General features: G+C 36.8%; 3 protein-coding genes across 5 annotated transcripts; 2 read left to right on the top strand and 1 right to left on the bottom strand.

Moving 5' to 3' along the window:
* The first annotated feature begins 331 nt into the window (after positions 1-331).
* On the top strand, positions 332-7,095 carry LOC103962148. 3 transcript variants are annotated; one of them, XM_009374818.3, is made up of 12 exons: positions 339-456; positions 1,566-1,778; positions 1,916-2,078; positions 2,484-2,665; positions 2,780-3,454; positions 3,562-3,648; positions 4,570-4,891; positions 4,974-5,173; positions 5,313-5,389; positions 5,782-5,883; positions 6,440-6,626; positions 6,708-7,095. In XM_009374818.3, exons 3-12 carry the CDS (start codon positions 1,919-1,921, stop codon positions 6,801-6,803), a joined length of 2,088 nt encoding a protein of 695 aa, XP_009373093.1. In that variant the 5' UTR covers positions 339-456; positions 1,566-1,778; positions 1,916-1,918; the 3' UTR covers positions 6,804-7,095. The 3 variants fall into 3 exon arrangements, with proteins under 3 accessions (XP_009373095.1, XP_009373093.1, XP_009373092.1); XM_009374817.3 differs by having other exon boundaries at positions 1,883-2,078; XM_009374820.3 differs by lacking the exon at positions 1,566-1,778 and having other exon boundaries at positions 332-456.
* Positions 7,096-7,942: 847 nt separating this feature from the next.
* LOC103962146 (protein SIEL) lies at positions 7,943-12,645 on the bottom strand. Its single transcript, XM_009374816.3, has 8 exons — positions 11,971-12,645; positions 11,784-11,861; positions 11,168-11,401; positions 10,894-11,085; positions 10,549-10,689; positions 10,384-10,473; positions 9,207-9,727; positions 7,943-8,892 (listed from the first exon to the last, which is right to left on the bottom strand). Exons 1-8 carry the CDS (start codon positions 12,643-12,645, stop codon positions 7,965-7,967), a joined length of 2,859 nt encoding a protein of 952 aa, XP_009373091.1. The 3' UTR covers positions 7,943-7,964.
* A 5,398-nt stretch (positions 12,646-18,043) lies between these two features.
* Positions 18,044-19,974, top strand: LOC103962145 (macrophage migration inhibitory factor homolog). The gene is made up of 2 exons (XM_009374815.3): positions 18,044-18,384; positions 19,618-19,974. Exons 1-2 carry the CDS (start codon positions 18,274-18,276, stop codon positions 19,843-19,845), a joined length of 339 nt encoding a protein of 112 aa, XP_009373090.1. The 5' UTR covers positions 18,044-18,273; the 3' UTR covers positions 19,846-19,974.
* Positions 19,975-20,629: the final 655 nt, after the last annotated feature.

The following is a 20,629-nucleotide window of genomic DNA, read 5'->3' as shown; positions in this document are numbered from 1 at the left end:
GTTCTTTTATTTGTGGGTCAAAATTTTCACACCGTCATTTTCTTCTTTTTAACTAATTGGGCTCTTTTTACTTATGGAGCATAATTTTCACACTCTTATTTTTACTTCACCACTTATTATTGTATTTATGTTCTCTAACCATTCTTTGATTTATTTGATTAAAGTCTTATTTGAAAGTAATTTTAAAATGACTAAAAGTAATTTTGATAAATATATTTTTGAAATCAATTCATAATAAAAATTCAAGTGAATCTTAAAAAATAAAACACTCAAAACACTTTTTGAAAAAAACTTACAGCTACTATTCTTTCAAAAAGTAGTTCAAGTAGCCAAAACAATAAACTTGAGGTGAAAATGGTAAATAAGAGCTGAAGCTCGCTTATTTTCGCGCTCTGTTCCCTTTCTCGGCGAGGCCCCGTCGTCTCCCTTAAACCCTTGTCAGATACTCAGGCGACGGTACTCTCTCTCTCTCTACTTCTTTTCTATTTATTTGTGGTCTGAATCATCCGGTTTGATCAAGACGAAAAGCTTGCATTTTCTTTTGGTTTTTTTTTTTTTTTTTTTTTTTTTTTGTGCAATGTTTCTTGGAATTCTTAGGTTCTAGGTGATACATTGTTTCGATGATCGTGGTTTTCATCAAGATATAATCTTTTTGGTTTTCTGAATCGTAATATTAGTGGGTTTGTGCATATTTCTTCGTTTTTTCTTTTAATCAGCGGACTCCACTTTTCATAAATGGCCTTTGTTTTGGCTTCTGGTTCCGAAACTGTGAATTCTGATATCTTCTAGCTATTTTTGTTGCTCATTGTACAAAAAATTGAATGAATGGGTTTTTTCTTTTCCGGAATTTTTTTTTCTTTCTAGAAGTTGTAATTGAATTGTTTATTTGTTGCTTGATTCCGCGGATAACACACATTGCGTTAAGTTTCCGTTCAATGCTGTTAATTTTTTCAAATTTGTTGAGGCTAGTATAAATACCTGCATTATAGTGTCCTGCAGTTGGACTTGGTGATGAAACCTCATGCAAATGTAAGCATTATCTTTGTAATATTATACAAAATCACAAATCATTGGTGAAATATCAGGACATTGTTGATCAAATTTGCTGGACATACGGTTCTTGCACACCATGTATCTGAATTATGTTCTTCTTATTTTCAAATTAACTAAGAATTTACACTCAGCTCTTCTACAGAGTGCTGTACTAACTGGTTTATGAACTTTATAAGACAATGGTGAATGCATTTTTTTTCCCCTTGTGATGAAACCTCTCAATTTTCTATCTTTCATTCTTGTGTTTTCCGCCTTCCGTTACATTCTTTTAATTTATATTTGACCATTTTATTCTTTAAAGGAAACATAATGACGAGAATGACCAATTTTTTTTGTTACCCATTAGAGTGCTTTTCAGTAAATAACTTGTCATAGAAAAGGAAAAGGAATATGAAGAATGAATTGCATTTCAGATTTTTTTTTTTCCAATCGGATTTTGTTCTCTATGTCTTTATGCTTATAATAACTTATTAAGTACTTTTTTTTTTTTTTTTCAATAAAAATACAAAAAGAGGATGAGGAACTAGTAGACATGAACTATACAACATAACGCATAGGCCTTCTTTCAACACGCGGCCTTGGTATGTCAAGCATGCAGCCAAACGTTTCAAACAGATCAGTCAGAAATGCAGAGTGGTGGTTTTATAATGTAGTTGTTTCATAACTTTACTCATTTGAAAGGTTGGTGAAATCTGATGCACCTGATGGTCCTTATCGGTTGATTGGTATTTCCTCCTCCCTTTCCATTCTCATTTCATTCATTTTCGGGTAGCCTGTATTGTATGAATATGAATCTGTATATGGAAAATGACCTTTAATTCCTTTTCAGGTTTTTGATATAAATCTGCCCTGTCTGCATCAGAAAATGGGGGCAGGAAGAAAAACAAAAACCTTTATTGCGCCTCATGAAGATCTGGCGACCTACTCTGCATCCATGAGAAATTTGGGCAAGAATCACCTTGGTGGAGTCGTATTTGGTTGCACCAAAACCACAATGGAAGAATGTCTATCTAAACAACTCTTTGGTCAGTGTCCTGAACTTTGTCGCGTGTTTTGTTCCTAATTTTTTCATTAACTGTTTCACTTTTACATTTGGTAAGTGTATTGGTTTGAATATATAAAACCGGTGGAGTAGTGATAATTGGTATTGAACATCATGTGCCCCAATTTCTCCTCATCTATGTTGCAACTTGCAAGTGTATTGCCATCTTCACATTTTGTATTGGGGCCCTCTTCACATTAGATTCTCTTGGAACGAGTCCCGAAATATTGTAGCCAGTTTTATTGTGTGCACAAAACTTTGTGCAAATAATGATCTTTTTCTCTGTTGTTTTCATACAGTACTACTGCGAATTTCCTGTCTTAGTTTTAGTTTTGGGTCTATAAACTCATGAGTTGTATTTTATGGGTTGTATTCTGTACTCTTTCAGGCTTACCAGGTGCACACTTTTCATATGTAAAGAATATCACTCCTGGTTTGCTGCTTTTTCTCTTCAACTTTAGCGATAGGAAACTACATGGTATCTTTGAGGCTGCAAGCTGTGGCCAAATGAATATTAACCCGTATGGATGGACCACTGATGGTTCAGAGAAAACACAATTTCCTGCTCAGGTATTTAAAGTGATGTTTCACATAATAGATCTAATTGTCCAGAGTCGTAATTTCATTTTAAGCAAACAAGGTTTGGGTCTTTTAATACTTTTGTATTATATTTTCTACATTAAGGTTCAAATCCGTGTCCGGCTGCAGTGCCGACCAGTGCTTGAAAGTCAGTTTAAACCAATACTTGTTGACAACTACTACAGTCAGTGTCATTTCTGGTTTGAGCTTGACCACGCTCAAACAAGTAGGGTGATGTCTTTGTTCGCAACTGCTGGAATCGCTTCAAGTACATCTGTAGGTTCTTTACCACGGAATAAAATTAAGTGGAGTGATACGTTTCAAGCCCGCACCTCAACTGGTACATTAGAATGGTTTAAACCACTTACTTCAGATGATTCCACAAAGTTAGTTGAAAGAAATGATCCATTCAACGCCCAAATAGAAATGATGGAGGCTGAACAATCGGAGGAGCAACTCATATTCATGAAACTGAAAGAGTTAGCACTCCAATCTAACCTCAAGAGTAGTGAAGGTGAAGACATATCTTTGCCAAGAGTTGCTGAAGATCATCATGTCTTGAATGAATTGACCTTGGACGACAATGAGAATCCAACAGAGCCATCGGGTTTGGAGGAGAAGAGGGGGGGAAATCCTCACTCCTCATCTGAGGAGCAGAAGGTAGAAAGTCCTCAGTTCTCATCTGAGGAGAAGAGGGGAGAAAGTCCTCAATCCTTATCTGAGCAGAGGAGTGGAGAGAGTCCTCAATCCTTGTCTGAGTTTCAAGCAATCATTACAAAGGTAAATGATCATTTAGTTGTCCGTAAATTATAAAGTTTAACGTTAGGTGTCTGTGTTAGTTTTCTTTTATTTACAGCCAACCTTATGTGTTATTATATTTGTATCAGTTGAATCAAGAGATGGAGGAGCTCAGGGCTTATAAAACAGAGTTCACAGAACAATCTAAAAAGTTTGGTTATTTGGAGCATAAGCTGGTACTTAATATTAATGCAATGCTATGTTTGTTAAACTTTGTTAAACATTGGCATATTTTTGTTTCTGTAGAATCTGTACTTTATTTCTTCTGCTGAGCTGTGTAAGCTACATTTAAGAGCATGCATTGCAGATGCATTGTCTCATAAATCATCATTGACATTAAAAAGGTTCAAGTTATTTTGATTGACACATGAAGTTATCAAACCTTTTTTCTTCGGACTTTTTGCTTCAGTTGATCACTTCTTCACATTTATAATTCAATAAAACATAATGATACTTGCATACTAAAGACTCTTTGTTTATCCTTGTTTCTTTATCAATTTGCAAATTACAAGGTTGCCATATGGAATTCCAGGTCCAGGTCTGATGACAGTGGTGCTTGAATGACAAGGGGATTTCTTTTAACTTTTTTTTGTAGAAGCATAGTCTTCTCAGGAGTTGGGTTTTAAGTTTCTGCCTTCTGTTTTTGGAAAGTTGTTAGAAGGTTTGAATGACAAGGGGATTTCTTTTACATGTAACTTGCTTTTAGTTTGGGATTTCTGTTGTAATGTTCTTTTAGACAATTCAGATAATCATTCATGAATAAAAGCCGAGATTATACCTTTTTTGCTAGAATAGAAATATATGTTAAATGGTCTGAGGAAGTTTCTGGTTGCACATAAAAATCATAGTATGAAACTATTATGTAAATGATGACTGAAAGCACCCTATGGTTCTTTATTCTTCTTGCTGTTAGCCAAAAGGCCAACAAAAGTCCTTCTGAAGGAATTTTGATATTAATTTCTGACTTAGAACTCTTTCCTTGCCTTTCTTATGACCTGTGTCAGTCAGAACCCATGAACCTTTTATGGCTAATAGTTCATAATCAACTTCATTTATCTTATTTCTTCTTAATTTGGAGTTCTACACCGGCATTTCAGGAGCAGGCAGAGACGGAAATTCGATGCTTAAAATTTGGTCTACAGTTGGAATCAGGGTCTACACCTTCCAAGGCACATACTGATGAGAAGGATACTGAATCATGCAATGTGCTGCATTATGACCCCAATGACTCGATGTATCTAGTTGGTGGATATGATGGTGAATCATGTTTGTCGGCATTTGATGCTTATTATCCTTCTCAAGATATGATAAAACCTCTGAGACCAATGAGTTCAGTTCGTTCATATGCCTCTGTTGCACAATTGAATGGTGATCTTTATGTAATTGGTGGTGGCAATGGTCATGTGTGGTATGATACAGGTATTAGATCTTGGTCATTTGAAATTTATTTCTTACTGGAACAAATACATTCCTGACATCTGTTTTTGGTCATTCTCTGAAGTTGAATCATACAGCCCTGGTACTGATGAGTGGAAGCAGTGCCCTTCTCTGAGAGAGAAAAAGGGTAGCTTAGCTGCAGCCACCACAAACAGCAAAATTTTTGCAGTGGGTGGTGGGAATGGAGTTGATTGCTTTTCAGATGTTGAGATGCTTGATTTAGATGTTGGACGATGGATCCGTACACAGTCAATGTCACAAAAGGTAAAATACGGGCACTAAAGTATATCTTAATTGAACATACTTATTGTCCTTTAGCAAAATCCCTTTTCCTATGATGTGTTTTTCTTGCACAAAAAGTTTACCTCGTGGTTCTTGATACGTGCTTCTTATATTGTTCCAGCGTATGGGTCTTGCTGCAGTAGAACTCAATGGTGTGCTTTATGCCACTGGTGGATTTGATGGGACTAGTTATTTGAAGTAAGATATTGAACCTCCTTTCTATTGTTTAGTTTTTCTGCTTGTCTGTACTCAATGCTATGCGTGAACTGCTTGCATATTCATGTATATGACTTTTATCAGTGAATTCTCTTCTTTTGGATCAATCTTTTAAAATAATGTATATTCATCACACCTTGGTTAGAAGTACTCATGCTTCACTAGTTATGTTGTCATTAATAAACGGTTGACCATAAGAAAAGAACAAGAAACTCATGGCGAAGAGTGACTATGGGCATTTAAGTTCTAAAGAAAATGCTTAGGTAGGATATTTATGTTAATTCTATCGCACACCTGCTTCTGCGTGTAATTGTAGTGCCTGCATTCTGAACTATTCCTATATCAGTGGTTGACTTGAAATGTTCATATCTCAGCTCTGTTGATAGATTTGACCCCAGAGAACACAAGTGGACCAAAATTGCCTCTATGCATTCGAAAAGGGGTTGCCATTCATTGGTTGTTCTGAATGAAAAAATGTAAGTACATTTCTTCTGACTTTGGTATGGGAACTTGTCAGAAACTTGGACGTATATCAATTCTTTTGATGAGCATCTCTGCACATGATTGCTCGACTATGCTCTTTCCCGGTTGCCCAAACCGCTTAGGGCATCGCTTGGTATCAAAATTTAATTGGATTGGATAACTCATGGCATTAGTCACAGAGGAAACTTATCCCTTCCAAACTTACCAATTTTGTTGGGATTGGAATGGAGAAGTGTATGTCCTACCTTTAACTTCGAAAAAAAATCTGAAGTTGACATCCATTGAGTCTAATGTCAACTGAGTTCTCCAATGCAATCCAATCATCTACACCAAACGAAGTCTTAAGCAAATGTAAGAGGATTATATTTTTGGTTAATGTGACTCTGATCAGATCCACCCCTTAATTTGAAAAGAACTGCCAAGCATTAATAATTTTAAGAGTGCTAACCCGGTAATTAGTCTCCAACAGCAAGTTTTGCTTTTCTTTGTTAAATTTTGGTGCTGAGCTTGTTTGTTGACCTTCACAATTATGGACATTCACATGTGTAGATATGCTCTGGGAGGCTTTGATGGAGATTCAATTATCCAGAGTGTGGAAAGTTTTGATCCACGGCTCGGGTCATGGATGCCGGCCGAACCAATGTATAACTCCAGGGGATATTCAACGGCTGCTGTTGTCAAGGATACCATATATGTAATCGGAGGGATGAAAGCTGACGAATGCATAGCAGAGACAGTAAGTTTCATTTTATCATGCTTTCTATCAGTATGAACAAGACTTTTGTGGGTACATCGTAACGTTTGTATATAATGGCAGGTTGAATACTACAAGGAGGGGCAAGGTTGGCAGGAAATGGCGATGACCGCCTTCGGTAAAAGGTGTTTCATGTCTGCAGTTGCTTATTCGACCTGATCATGCAATGTTGGATGCTCTTAATTTACGAGGGAAAGTCTTTTGGTACATCAAATGCTGTTATCCAAGGTTGTGATTCCGTGAGGTTGTGCACTCTGAGTCATGCTGGAGATGCTGGAAATGTTTTTAGGGTTTAATGGAAAACATTTTGTGACCGGATACTTTGGTTTGAATATTTTAATGTTGCAAGAATCGCCTCCGAAAATAAAAGGGAGACTTGCATACACCCTCAGGATGCCACCATGGTGTTATAGACTATAGTACAATGTCACAAGAAAAAAAGATTAAAGCACATGAAATTAGTGGTCCTGGACACCAAAGTGGCATCGTAAGGAGTATACTACTCTAGGCATTGTTCTAAAAATCGGCCTAGGAGGCGCCTAGGCGCTGGGCCATGGAAGACTGATGCAATTTAGGCCAAAACATGGAGGAAAATTGGAAAGGAGCTAGGCGGGTTAGGTGGTCGTTAGGAGGTTCCGTTGTTTTTCAATTTAATCAAGTTAAAGGTTTTTTGGGTTACCTACAAACCCAAAAAAAAAAAAAAAAAACCAAAAACAAAACAACACAAAACAAACTTGGATTAAATTTATTTCTCTCGTCCGTTTAGTGTCTCTCTTCTACTTGTTTCTTTGCACTGATGTGTTCTCTCTCTCCATTGCCTCCGGTCGTGTCGCTTCGACTTTACCTACGCTGTCCCTCGGAGCTGCAATTGAAGGTTTTCAACTCTAGGTGGACAATCCCTTTTACATCTATTGAATCATTAATTAATTTGTAATGAAAGATGATGTCAATTTTGGATTATAAATTATTGATCCTTTTAATTTGGTTTTGGTTTTTTCTTATTTTGCGGCATTAGTACGTGATGATAGCCAATGCGATGATAGCTTAAGTTTTAAGTTTAAACTTTCCTAAATTCTCAATAAGTATAGTTGTTTATAGAATGTAAGTAAACACTTATTTACATTTTATATAATAAATTTAATTTAATCTGCCTACTCGCCTAGGTACAAAACCCCAACCCACTCCGACTAAATGCCTAGCATCTTAATCCCTCCCGGCAAATAGGACCAACAACTGTTGAATCCATAAATTTCTTTGCTGACAGAAATCGTTGTGGTAAATTTCTTCAATTAACACAATAAAATAAGTTACTCGATCCTTTTACTTGATCATAGAAAGATAAACATCCTTTTCTCGACAAAGATACGTTAGTTCATGTCTAGGGCCCCGACTTTTGACAGAGGAGACATCCTCAACCTCGGACAAACATTCCATACAGATACACACCTTAATTGTGAAAGAAAATGCTTTTGGGGTTCCGTAAAAGGGTGGACTAAACGTAAAGATCCGGATATCTTCGGAGCCTCCGAAAAGGTTTAAATCCAAAAACACAAATCGAGTTGAATCGTCGTCTTCGTTTACAGTCATCTTCAGCCACAGCCGACTTTCGGCCAAAACGTTATGGAGTGTGATATGGCAGGGTATGCCAATGGGCAGTCCTGCAACAAACCGGAGAGGATTTTCGTAGCTGTTGTCGGGTATATCCAGCTCTGCGTTTACGTGCTTGATTCCACCACTCAACACAAGCTGCTTGAGGGAGAAGCTTTCAAGTGCACTTTGAAAAAGGCGGGGATTACAGGAAGCTTCATTGAGAGAGGTACCGGTTTCCGATGATAACTTCTCAAGTTCAGTTATAAACCTGGAAGGTTGAAGAGATCCATCTCTAAGAAGAGATTCAACCTGTGACATCGTACTAGAGAACTTTCTCAAGGTTCGAAGATGGCAGCAAATTTCTACTTTCGACAATCTGAGCACACAGGTCACTAGTATCAGCTCCAAGATATGCAACTCCTCCCTTTTAGACAATCTTATAAATGTACTCTTCAGATCTCTAAGCCTTGTGTCCAGCTTTCTTAATACCAAGTCTAATTCTCCCATTCCATAAGGAGGAAAAAGCACTGAAGGCAGAAAGTTCATCCATGCCTTTGTAAGCAGTTTCATTATCTGAACGTATTGCTTCGTGAAGGGCAAAACACCCGCAGATGGAAGCGAGTCAGAAGTGAATGTTGCCAGCTCTTCCTTGCAACTTCTGCAAAACAATTTTACAAAACAAATAGTCAGGAAGCACTGAAAGAGGCAATTAGGATATCAAATATGTTCAAAATTTATGGTAAATATGCATGCTTGCAAACATGTCATAATTTGAATTATATATCAGACATTCCTTTGGCAGGATGATCCCATTAAACCCAGTCTCCCGACCAGATGGTATAATGCATAATCTCAAAGCATGCATATCTTTCTGGTGCCTGAAGGGAAACTTTTGTTTTATTTTGTCTATTTTTTCCTGTTTTAGGGAAAACAAATAATGTCAACGGACAACGAGAGAAAGTAATGTGTTACCTCAAAGTCCTCATTACTTCATTCACAAATCCTGATTGTACAAGTGGCCAGATATCCTTCGCCCTTGCAAGAACAACATTCACTAACTTAGTCACTTCATCATGCACCTCTAGCTGGTATGCTACAAGTGAAGTTCCTACTTCCCTTGGCTCCATTATTGGAGACACCATTTCAGAGGTTTCAGCTGAACCAGTCATCTTGTTACTAGTACAGGTTGAACCATCATTTTCAAGTAAAGGCAAGCATGGCTCCCCCGCTTTAAAGTTGAAGTTGTTGAACTCTACATCATATGGTCCTGGGGATCTACTGCACCGAGACAAATAATCCAAAAGGCTATTTTGATTGATAATATCACTCAGTGCATGAGAAATCCTTCCCAGGTACGTTACTGCATAAGAAAATATTGCAGGTGGAATATTGCAATCACGTTCATCTGAAACTGGAGCTGAGATGGCCAGAACTAGCAAGCCGGCCACTCTCATGCTATCAAAGTCCAACTTTCCATTAGAAATTGGCTCCATCTGATAGAAAAAGTAGAAAAAAAGGAACAGTGACAATCAACTTTTTTTAATAGAAATTAGAGAGATTATATTCACACACCTCAAATTACTTCTCCCACACCCCTTTAATTTTTTAATATTTTCTACACACCACTAACACTTGATAGAAAAATATTTAAAAATTAAAAAGGTGCAGGGGAAGTAATTTGGGGTGTGTGAATATAATCTCCCTCGAAATTATAGTTACAAACAAATATAGAATGTAAGCATAAGAAACATAATTGATACTTTCAAGCCATTTCCAGATATAAGAAAACTCCTAAAGCCTGTAACACAAACAATGCAAGCAAACAAAAGGGTGAGACCATATTTTCCTTGGTGCTGTTCCATACCATGCTTTCAAATAGCTTTTATCCATCTTTTTGACCATAAGACCACAATAAAAGCTCTGTTGAAAAGAGAATTAAGTTGCATTCAGCTGAAAGACTAATTTATGATAAATCTTGATTCATGTCATGCATCATTATATTTGAATAGACCCTGTCAGGAACACTGTTTGGTATCACTGAGCAGGATTGAATTTCATATTTGGGAGCTGCCCAAGCTCGACAGGAAGTTGGGTCGTGGTATTTATATAATATTAACGATAATTTGACAGCAAATAGAGGCACGCTAACCTGTGGAGAAACTTCCTCAATCATGCGGACCACAAACTTTCCATGATTTCGTCCAATATGAAACAAAGCAGATAATGCATCAGCTTCATCCTGGAAACAAGAAATTTGAATTAATTGAATTGAAACAATCTGCAACTTTGAGCGAGGAAATAATGGAAAGCTAACCTGTGGATATCTTTCCATATTTTCTAGAAGGGCATCAATAGTTAACCTAAACATCTTTAACTGAGGCAGCTTTGCCAATTTAAGTACTTTCCTTGCGGAAGATCTTATAAGGATATCATTGTCAACCAGAGTGCCAAGAAACTGCAAAAATCAAAACAATATTGGGCAGCATGTACGATTTGATGAAGACAATGAAGATATCTGGTACATAGAAGCGCTGAAATGGCTCATTTCACTGCCACCTCAAAGTATAAGATGCGTTTGCACCCATAAGCAGTAGGTGAATCAGATGTTCTGTCACTTATTATGTATAGTTAGATGACTAAAAGAATTCCAGAACATTACCATATGCATGTGTGCTTCTTGCACCTTCAGAAGGTCAAAGGTAGCCATTTGATGCATAGTTTCAAAAGCTTGTAACCGAACAAGTATTGAGTCATCATTCAGTACATCCATCAATAAGTTTAAGGCTTCTCCAGCAAACTTGGCAGAGAGTATGGCCAGTGTCCTCAATGCATGACAGGCAGCTTTTCGCACCTTCAAGATTCACAAACAATTCCTAATTAGAAAGCATGCACATGGCAAGGTTCCCTTGCAGAACAGAGAAAATAAAAGTTACCTCGTGAAATTCATCCTCTAGTCCATGCACAAAAGCTCCAGCAACACTTGAACCTGATACTTCTAGTTGTTCATCAGAGCACTGAGCAAAAGATCCCTTTCCTTTTATGGTTACCAGAACTCTCTTTGACAGGGTTTGCAAAAGAATATCCTCAGATACCAACTTTATCTTCCCAAGAGCATAAAAAGCTTCAACCCTAACCTCCATGCTCATGTCTCTCACCGTTGAACAAAGCTACAAACATACACAAACATCAGGGTAGGAACTCTACATGACACTCATAAATTTTCCAACTTTGAGACAGAATGATAGGAAGAGAATGTCCTACCATTCAACAATGCAGGGTAAAGTGTGGCTTTCCTTAATGATCTCCTAGACAAAATTTGACCCAAACAAATTAGTAAGACTATATGGACAATATGCATAAACCATGAGTGATGTGTACAAGTTCAAGTCAGCACGAACCGAAACTAAAGGGAAAAGCTAATAACTTGATGACTGTAGACACCAATTTCCAAAGCTCAATTTATCAAGCAAATCCAGGTTTCAACTATACTCAATTAAAAATATTTAACTACAATTAAGACAGATAATCTGATCAGTAATAAGAAATTACTTTGACAAATACTTCATCGGACCAATATGCTTTCGTCTCCAAATTGCACGCCACGAGCATTAGACCCCAAGAACACACCTGTGTGTTCATTCATAATGCACAATGCATAAACAAAGTTAGCACTTAGCACACAAAATCGAAAAGGAAACAGAGATATCAATCATTCAATGTAATTAGCAAAGCTCACCGTGCGAACGGCAGTCAACCGAACGCAATCTTCCATGTCGTTTAGGAGCTCAACGGCACCAAAATAGCAGCCTTCGATCATGTCACGGTCCTCGATCACACCGTTCTCACTCAACCCAACGAGCCCGTCCAACGCCTCTTTTCTCACATTCGGATATGGATCCTTCGTAAACCCTAGAAACAGAGTGAACAGCAAATGAGGCTGTACGCCGAACCTCTCGGCGTTTCTGAGCAGCCACGGCCGTACGGAGCGAGACGGGCTGAAACACAGCGAGGCGAACAGCCGGTCGTCCAATTCTTCAATTCCGGGAGCTAGGGCTCGGTTGCTCTCCACGATTGAAGCGAGCGCGTCGAGTGAGTCGGCAGCAACGCGGGGCGACTCGGTGGAGAGGAGGTGGGAACGGACCGAGTCGAATACGAAGGACGAGAGGTGGGGGTGTCGCGAGGCCAGGTCGGAGAGGAGCTTGAGAGTGAACCGGATGGTGAGCGGGTCACGACTGAGTCGGAGAGAGCGAGTTAGGGTTTCGAGGATGGAGGTGATTGTGGGCCCGGGAGTTGAGGTGTTGACGATGAGGGATCTCAGGGGAGGCAGGACTTCGGGAGAGAGAGGTTCGTCGGCGGAAATTGTCGGGAGGTTGAGAGGGTGACCGCACGTGAGGAGCACGTGGTCCTCCATTGCAGTGGTCAAGCTTCGGTTCTGCTACGCTACAGTGTTTCAAAAGGAAAACACCCGGGAGCGGGGAGAACCGAAACGCGCCGTTTCTCCTTGGCGGACTATCCGGGGATCTACTTGGACCGGTACATGGGTCGTGGGGATCTACTTGGACCGGTTCATGGGTCGTGTCTTTGTTCCGGTCCATAACTCGAGTCAGATGGGCCAACTCTAATTTATTTACTTTTTAATCTATAAAAGTGACATTGTGGATGAAAAAATTTGAACCTACGACCTCGTCGATGCAGGGATAAATACTCTGGGCTCCACTTGTTTATTTTCTTTTCTATCTGTATAGATATGTATCTTCTAAATATATAAAGGGAGCACTTTAAAATGTTGAAGCATTGAAAAAAAAGGAAATTTGGAAAATTAAGTAAACTTTGGATCTCATATATATTTGTTAGTAATAATGTGACTCAAATTCGTCTTTGACGAGAATTAAATTTAAAACTTCTCACTTATAAGTGAAGAGAAATAACACTACACTGTAGTATTAAGTGACAGATTTCATATAGAATTATAGCCACCATTTTAAGTTTATGATAATTATAACCAAAAATAGATGTAAAATACTAATATACCCATGAGGTTCTCTCCTCCACCTCCAAAGCTTCAAACTTTCAGCTCTCCTCCGAGGAGCGGAGATCTCCAATCCAACACAAGGTATAGGGTTTCCGTTTCAGGCAAGCCATGATGCACCACCCCATTTCAGCTTGTAAAAAGGTTGCCTCTTGGTTTCTGGCTTTTAACTTTTAGCTTTTGGTTTGTAGCTTTTCAATCTTTAACCAAAATTCAATCAAAGAATTTGGTTCGGAATTCAATTGCAAGAATTGAATACTTGATTTTATGCTACAGATATACAATTTAGCTCAAATCTTCAAATCGATTTGGTTGGATTCTATGAAGAGAAAGAATTTGTACGTGTCTTTCATTTCCAAGCCTATTTAAATGGTGGCTATAATTCCATATGGAGTCTAAATTGTGGTTATTTTTCCAAATTTTCCAACAAAAAAAAAAAACCATAAATTGCCTCAAGAATTTCAAAAATTAAAATTGAATTAAGAGGAGTTAAAGTAATTCAACACATTTTTATTTTGAATTAAAGCTTAACCTACTTCTCCACCCCTTAGTGGGTTTTTTGGTTGACTTCCAATTTATTTTCGAATAATTTTTTTGATAAAAAATATATAAAAAATAACTTAAATTTCCTATTTTTTAACAAAAACTATCATTAAAAAAAAATGAATTTAAAATGTAAGACCAATTGTTAAACGGTTACGCGTGTGACAAGAGGCTATGTACTATTATATATATGTATTTTAACCTACTTATTTAGACAAACAATATTCAATTTTAAACTCGTAATAATTACAATCGATTTTAAACTAATTTAAATTGTTTGATGGAGGATTCAAACGTGGAAACACATTATTTAGCTTTTTAACTAATCTAAATTTTTTTTTCTTTCTAAAATTTATTTGCACGCGAGACTATTGGTTAAAGAAGGCTGGATGTATTTTATTTGAAGCACTTGGGGTGGTGGAAAAGAAGATTATCTGCTCTAATAATGGAATGTGGCGTAGCCATAACCCTTGCTTGGAAACATATGTGTTTCCACCATGAAATTGAATAAAAATATAACCATATATTTCATGGCGTTAAATAAAGCCAGCCAGCATATGCCAACGAGGGGTTGGCTTATTTAGTAAGGTTTCTGTCTTATGTGTCTTATCAATGTTTGAGTCTCGTTATCAGTATTTCTATTGGCGCGTGATGTAAATTCTTACGTAAATTCATACAGATGACAGTTGTCAGTTAGGTACCATATGTAAATGAGTAAATCATTTCAACTCGAGATTGTGGATATATCCTAACGTTGATGATGAAAATAATCAATCACCACCTAAACTTTTCTTCACACAAAAAAAATAAAATAATAATAATAAATAAATCAACTTTTGCGATCTTGTTGAGAAGGACGAGAAGCCAATTGACGTTCCCAAATAGGAATCTTCCTCTATCGCTTTAATTATTAAAAAGATTTAATTAGTGCGAATTAACTAAACTTATGAAACTTTTTCTATAATTAAAGGATGTTCAAAGTCACGCAATATAACTCCAACGACGTGTTTACTTACGTATCAAGAATGATAAATGGAATCGTTCTAATTCTGGAGTTCTATATGTTACGTAAATTTGAGTATTGGAATCATTTCAATTTATAGCTTACCTTGTGTTTACTTAGTACATATAGAAACATGGGAAAAAAAAATATGTGAGTTTCCGTTTAGAATCCGCAATTGGATACTTGAAAATCAAGAATGAGGATCACCTAGGGAAGACTAGTTGATATGGTTTCCTTTCCTTACTTCCCCTATTCCCATGTTCCCTCTTGTTAAGTAAAAAAGTTAGTGATTCAAGTTACTGGATGTATTTATCGATGTATCTGATATTCCATGTTCGATTGTTCTTTTCCTCGTATTGATTTGTGTCTGAAAAGAAAATACGGCTCTTCACACTAAACTTCAACGTAAAAAGCATGGTTAATCTTTGTATTATTGAAACACATTCAATCCTTAAAAAACGAGTGCATTTCTTGATGTTTAAATAATATATATATGGTGACTTGAACAAAGAATTAGAAGCCGCCAAATCGTTCAAAGTATGACTTGATCTTTTCCTAGTTCCTAATCGGGTCATTTCATCATGCTCGCACCGTTAATTGTTTGGTCAATTTCGTCACTAATTAATACTTTCATACCCGAATCATGGACCAATCATGTTATTTACACAGATCAACAACGCCTAGACCATTGCGTACGGTCGCTCCTGAGTAAGTTGTATTCTATGCATGCCACTTGATATATAATAGTAGTCCACATTTAATAACATTTTAATACTTGATACCCAAAAAACTTTCACACTATAGGTTATGCTTTGGTACAATTTGGGTCGGCTAAAATTAAGTTGATGCCTGATCTGGTACCAAAGATGCATAAGAGCGAGAAAATGCGAAAGAGCCAACATCACCAATAACATGAAAAAAAAGACAATATTAGTATTTTCCAAACGCAATGTCAATTCTTCCATGACTTGGCCATGAAATTAATTGATTTGCTGTCAAATCTGACAACAACTTCAAATCTATTTTTAGTTGACATTTTGGGCCGTACAAGAATTAATAACTAATCAATTAACAATAGATTTGAAGTTGCTCTGAAAGAAGGAGATTAATACTAATTCATGTGTGTCCAAAAAAAAAAAGAAAAGGTTTTCCCATCTCACTGGAGTAAAACTTATGAACTGTCACTTAGTACTGTGGTCTAGTTGTATTTCTCTTTACTTGTAAGTGAGAGGTCTTAGATTCGATTCTTACCAAAGGCAAATTCAAACCACATTATTACTAGTTCATTGTGAGGTTTAGTCCACTCCTCTTCTCCTTAGTGTAGATAATATTGTTTTTTTTTTTAAAAAAAAAAGATATAAATTATCCATTCCAAGACAATTTACATCTGCCATTGGAGATACCCTAATTGGTTTTTTTTCTTTTTTTTTTTTCTAAACAAATGATAATATCTACATTAAAGGATGGATGAGTTGACTAAGCTTTACAATGGACTTACCATAATAATATGATTCAACTTTGCCTTTAGCGAGAATCAAACCTAAACTCACTTACAAATGAAAATAAATATCACTAGACCATATTACTAAGTGACAGATGACCTTATTAGTTTTAAAATACAAGAAATGTGTATCTGGCATTACGTTTTAGTTTCATTGGTGAAATCATATTAGAGAGTTCCACTTTTGAGAACGTCTTCTTAGTATTTCTTTTGGGAATTTGATGTTGAAAAGTTCTCATTCCCAAGCAAATTACTTGCTAATGGGTTGAATTTCATTGGTGAAATCCCACTTTAAAATTAATTCTAGGCCAAAGCATGACCTAGAGAGAGAGTCGTGTTGCTGACTCGTTGTCGTTGGGAAGGTGTTCGTTCACATTGGGGAGCAGCCGGCGGAACCAACGGCGGCGGGGAGGAGGGGAGAACTGATTTGTATTCTAGAACTCTCATGGTTGTATAAATTATTTATATTTTTTTTTGGTGGTGGGGCGGGGAATAAATTATTTATATTCAATGTGGGCAGACTAGACTTAGCAAGAAAAGTCAAAATTTTAAAGGGCATTATTTACGTTGTTTTAATTTTAAAGGGCATTATTTACGTTGTTTTAATTTTAAAGGTGCAGGGAGAGGCGCCGGCAAACCGCCGCAAAAGAGGGGTAGTGACGGTTTGTTGTGTGGGGATTGTTGTTTGTTTTTTCGGTTTTCTTTTTTAAACTTGAGATGAAGTGAGTTAAAGAGGAAGACTCTAATGATAAGAGAGATCTACAAATTGCCCGTTTTCGTATTTTTGTTTTGGTTTCTCTAGTCAGTTTCCATTTTTGTTATATTTCCGAATATGAATGCTAGTAGTAGTTATCTTCTCTACTTGCCTTCTGTTTTGTGTTTTTTTTCAAAATAGTGGGTGGGGCTAGAACTTTATAATTTTATTTTATATTTAAATTGGTTTATTTATTAAGGGTATAAGTGTATTTTCGAGGACATTAAAGTTTTTAATTTAATGTGATCGTACACATATCAAAAGTTGAACGGAAAAGACACAAAAAATAATCAAATAAGGAAGGCTGTTAGCCTTCCTCTTTTTTGGAATAGTAAAATTATAATTATTTAGGATGGTAAGAGAAAATGAACATGACAACTCGAGAAAATATACATGTCAACTCGAGGATTAAAAAAGTGTAATTGAGAAGGTGAGGTTTGGAAAGGGATCCTATCTGAATTCCTTTCCATTAAATCCATTTAGTTCGAAATTTGAACTGTTAAAATTTGATCCAACAGTTACAAATAAAGGAATAAATGTAGCCGTTTGATCAAATTCCAACGGTCCGGATCCCGAACTAGATGGATTTAGTGGAAAGGGATTCGGAGATGATCTATTTCCGTAAGGTTTAAGCCTAAATTCGTTGTGAAAAAGTGACTGACATTTTCATTATTAATAATGGAGTTTAAACTGTCATGACACGTACCATATTGCCATCAATGCCATGCACCATTATTTACGCTAACAAGTGCGGAATATTTAGTATTAAATTCATCATTTATGAAAATTAAACCTTAAACCTTCCACAGTTCCACTTATAAATGTAAATATATACTATTAGATTATATCACTACATAGCCACTAACGTTTAAATAATTTAGTATCGAAATTTAAAAGCAAGCCGCAAACGTTGTTTCATCATCGAGTCATCTCAAATTCTCAATAATACGTAAGTTATGAGGTTACCAAAAGTATGGTCATTTCTCTTGTATATAAAATTTAGTGTCTCGTATAAGCGAAACGGGGAAAACGTGTAGATTTTATGAAGTGGGTTTGCTCTTATAAGGAGCCGTTGTCTCGTTCTAATCTCAAGCTTTAATCCCATACTATTTTGCCAATACAAATTCACAAACAAGTTTTGGGTTTTGGAGTTTGACAACTCAACAAAAAAAAAAAACCAAAAAGAAGGAAGATCAGAAGCTCATAAACATGCCTTGCCTTTATATCTCCACCAACGTCAACCTTGACGGAGTCGACACTGATTCCATCTTTTCTGAAGCCACCAAAGCCATCTCTGCCATTACCGGAAAGCCCGAAAACGTAAGCGCTCTCTCTCTCTCTCTCTCTCTCTCTCTCTCTCTCTCATTCTCACACAAAAATACACAGTTTATGTTGGAAATCGGGTGTCAACAGTTTGCAGCGTCTGTTGGTTAACCGTTAATTGTAAAGAACAATAGGTTTAACTTTTTGTTTACAACCCAAATTAGGTAACGTTTGAGTGGCCAGGGTTCTCTAATGTACAAGTGATTATTTCTAGAGTCTAAACCTACTAACTGGCTTTTAGTCGAGCCAGCTAGGGTTTTGATCGTTTATGTAGCATTGAGATATGAACATCCTTTTGGGCTCTGCGATCACTTATTCTGTTTTGTTTTCGTTCTTTATTCAGAAGTGGGATTTCATCTGGATTGGTTTTTTTTCAATAAGTCTTTTGAGTTGTAGAATCGAAAGAACGTTTCTCTAATCAATTAACCAGCATCAAAATCTCATCTCTGTAAAATGGCAATTTCTGGGTTCTGTTCATTCATCTGCCAAGTTTGAAAGTCAGCTTAAGCAGATGGGGATGCCATGTCCTAATCTGATCGAATAAGGGAATTTTTTGATGGTTCAGAAATGACAAACGACAACACCTGGAATGTCACTGTGACAAACGACAACACGCATTTAGCTTTGCGATGACATGATGTATTACTTATTGGCTGTTGTTATCTGCAATAACTTTTCGAATGCAAGTTATTCTCCTGCCTTAGCCAAAGCCCTTCTGTTGAAGTTCAAGGGCTGCTGAGAGACTGTTCAATCTGGTAGTGATTTTTTTTTTTTTTTTTTAACGTTTGTTTTTGGGGTAGGAAACTCTAGCAGTGATTGAAGATCTCCAGTTGACGAGGAGATTAGGGTTTTAAATTCTAAAAGTCAGTTGCTATCTGATTAACTAGTGTATTAATTTGGAGTGATCAAGGACCACTTGTTGACATAATATAAGGCACTGGAGTAGCTGTCCTGTCCATTTGGTTGGAATCGCACTACTTCCTCACTTAATAGTCACTACTGCTTACGCATTTCTGCCTAATTTGACTCTTACGTGCCAACTTATCTTATCTAGGGTTGTACTCGAGTATATGTCGTCCACGTGGGAGTGGTTCAGTCTCGGTCATGTAGGCTTGACAATGCATCAATAATGATTAAGAGTTATTCACTCGGACATGAACGACTATACTCAGCATTCCTCGAATACTCATTGGTTTTTTTTTTAATTATTGAATTTCTCTTTGCTTGCAGTTTGTGATGGTGGTACTTAAGGGATCGGTGCCCATATCGTTCGGGAAGAGTACCACTATACCGGCGTCATATGGCGAGTTAGTAGCAATGGGTGGCATTACCACCACCGTGAAGAGGCAACTGATCGCCACTCTCGGCACGATTTTTGAGTCCAAGCTTTCGATCCCGAAAACCCGATTTTTTCTTAAAGTTGTTGATTTAAGTACTCCTACAGGTTCTAAACTGTAAAATGAAAATACCTAATGTTGTTCTTCAACAAAATAAGGGATGCCAAATCCGATCTATTGTTTTTATGCACGGTGTGAACTTGTGATGCAAAAAATCAACGAATGAATAGTGCCGATTCCAAATAGTGAAGTTCTGTATCTTGTCCAATAATATTTGGGAACCAACTTTTTTCTTGTCATCCACGCAGTAGGCTAACTTTTCATATGGGTCCATGCAGATGAGGGCTTCTCCAATGAACCATCGACACAAAACTCTAATTTGATTTTGATCTCAATCCAAAAGTTACACGAGAGTTACGAGTTTGTTTAGGATTGCTTTTAGAACAGTTAAAAATGTTTTCTAGTAATTAAAGATATTTCTGCTTTTGTTGGGGAAAAGACAATGATTTTGCTACATAGGAGGTCTTTCCAAAAAAAAAAAAAAAAACCATCATTTAGAAAGCACTCCGATTTGCTTTTTCTAAAAAGCACTTGCACTTGAATTTTTTAATAAAAATTTTCAATGTGTTTCTAACAAATGCCCTTAGAAACAAAAATGCTTCATAAAGGAGTCCTGTACGATCTCAACTCAAGTCCCAAATGGTTGAATCATAGATGAAAGAGAGAAAAGAGAATTGGGTCCCACCCACCACCACCAACGGAAAATTCAAGAGGAAAAAAAAAAAATTATTACTGACATTTCAAAAAATTCATTACGCATTTTAAATTATATATATATATATATATATTTTTTCAAAAAATACATTTAAAAAAAGTATATAATTCATGAGCGTTATTCTTTTTAA

Source organism: the organism of the source record quoted next, unplaced genomic scaffold (assembly GCF_019419815.1).
Source record: "Pyrus x bretschneideri cultivar Hongxiangsu unplaced genomic scaffold, Pyrus_bretschneideri_v1 Contig11, whole genome shotgun sequence".
In the NCBI taxonomy this organism is placed as follows: Eukaryota; Viridiplantae; Streptophyta; class Magnoliopsida; order Rosales; family Rosaceae; genus Pyrus; species Pyrus x bretschneideri.
This window is presented reverse-complemented; position numbering and strand designations above follow the sequence as displayed.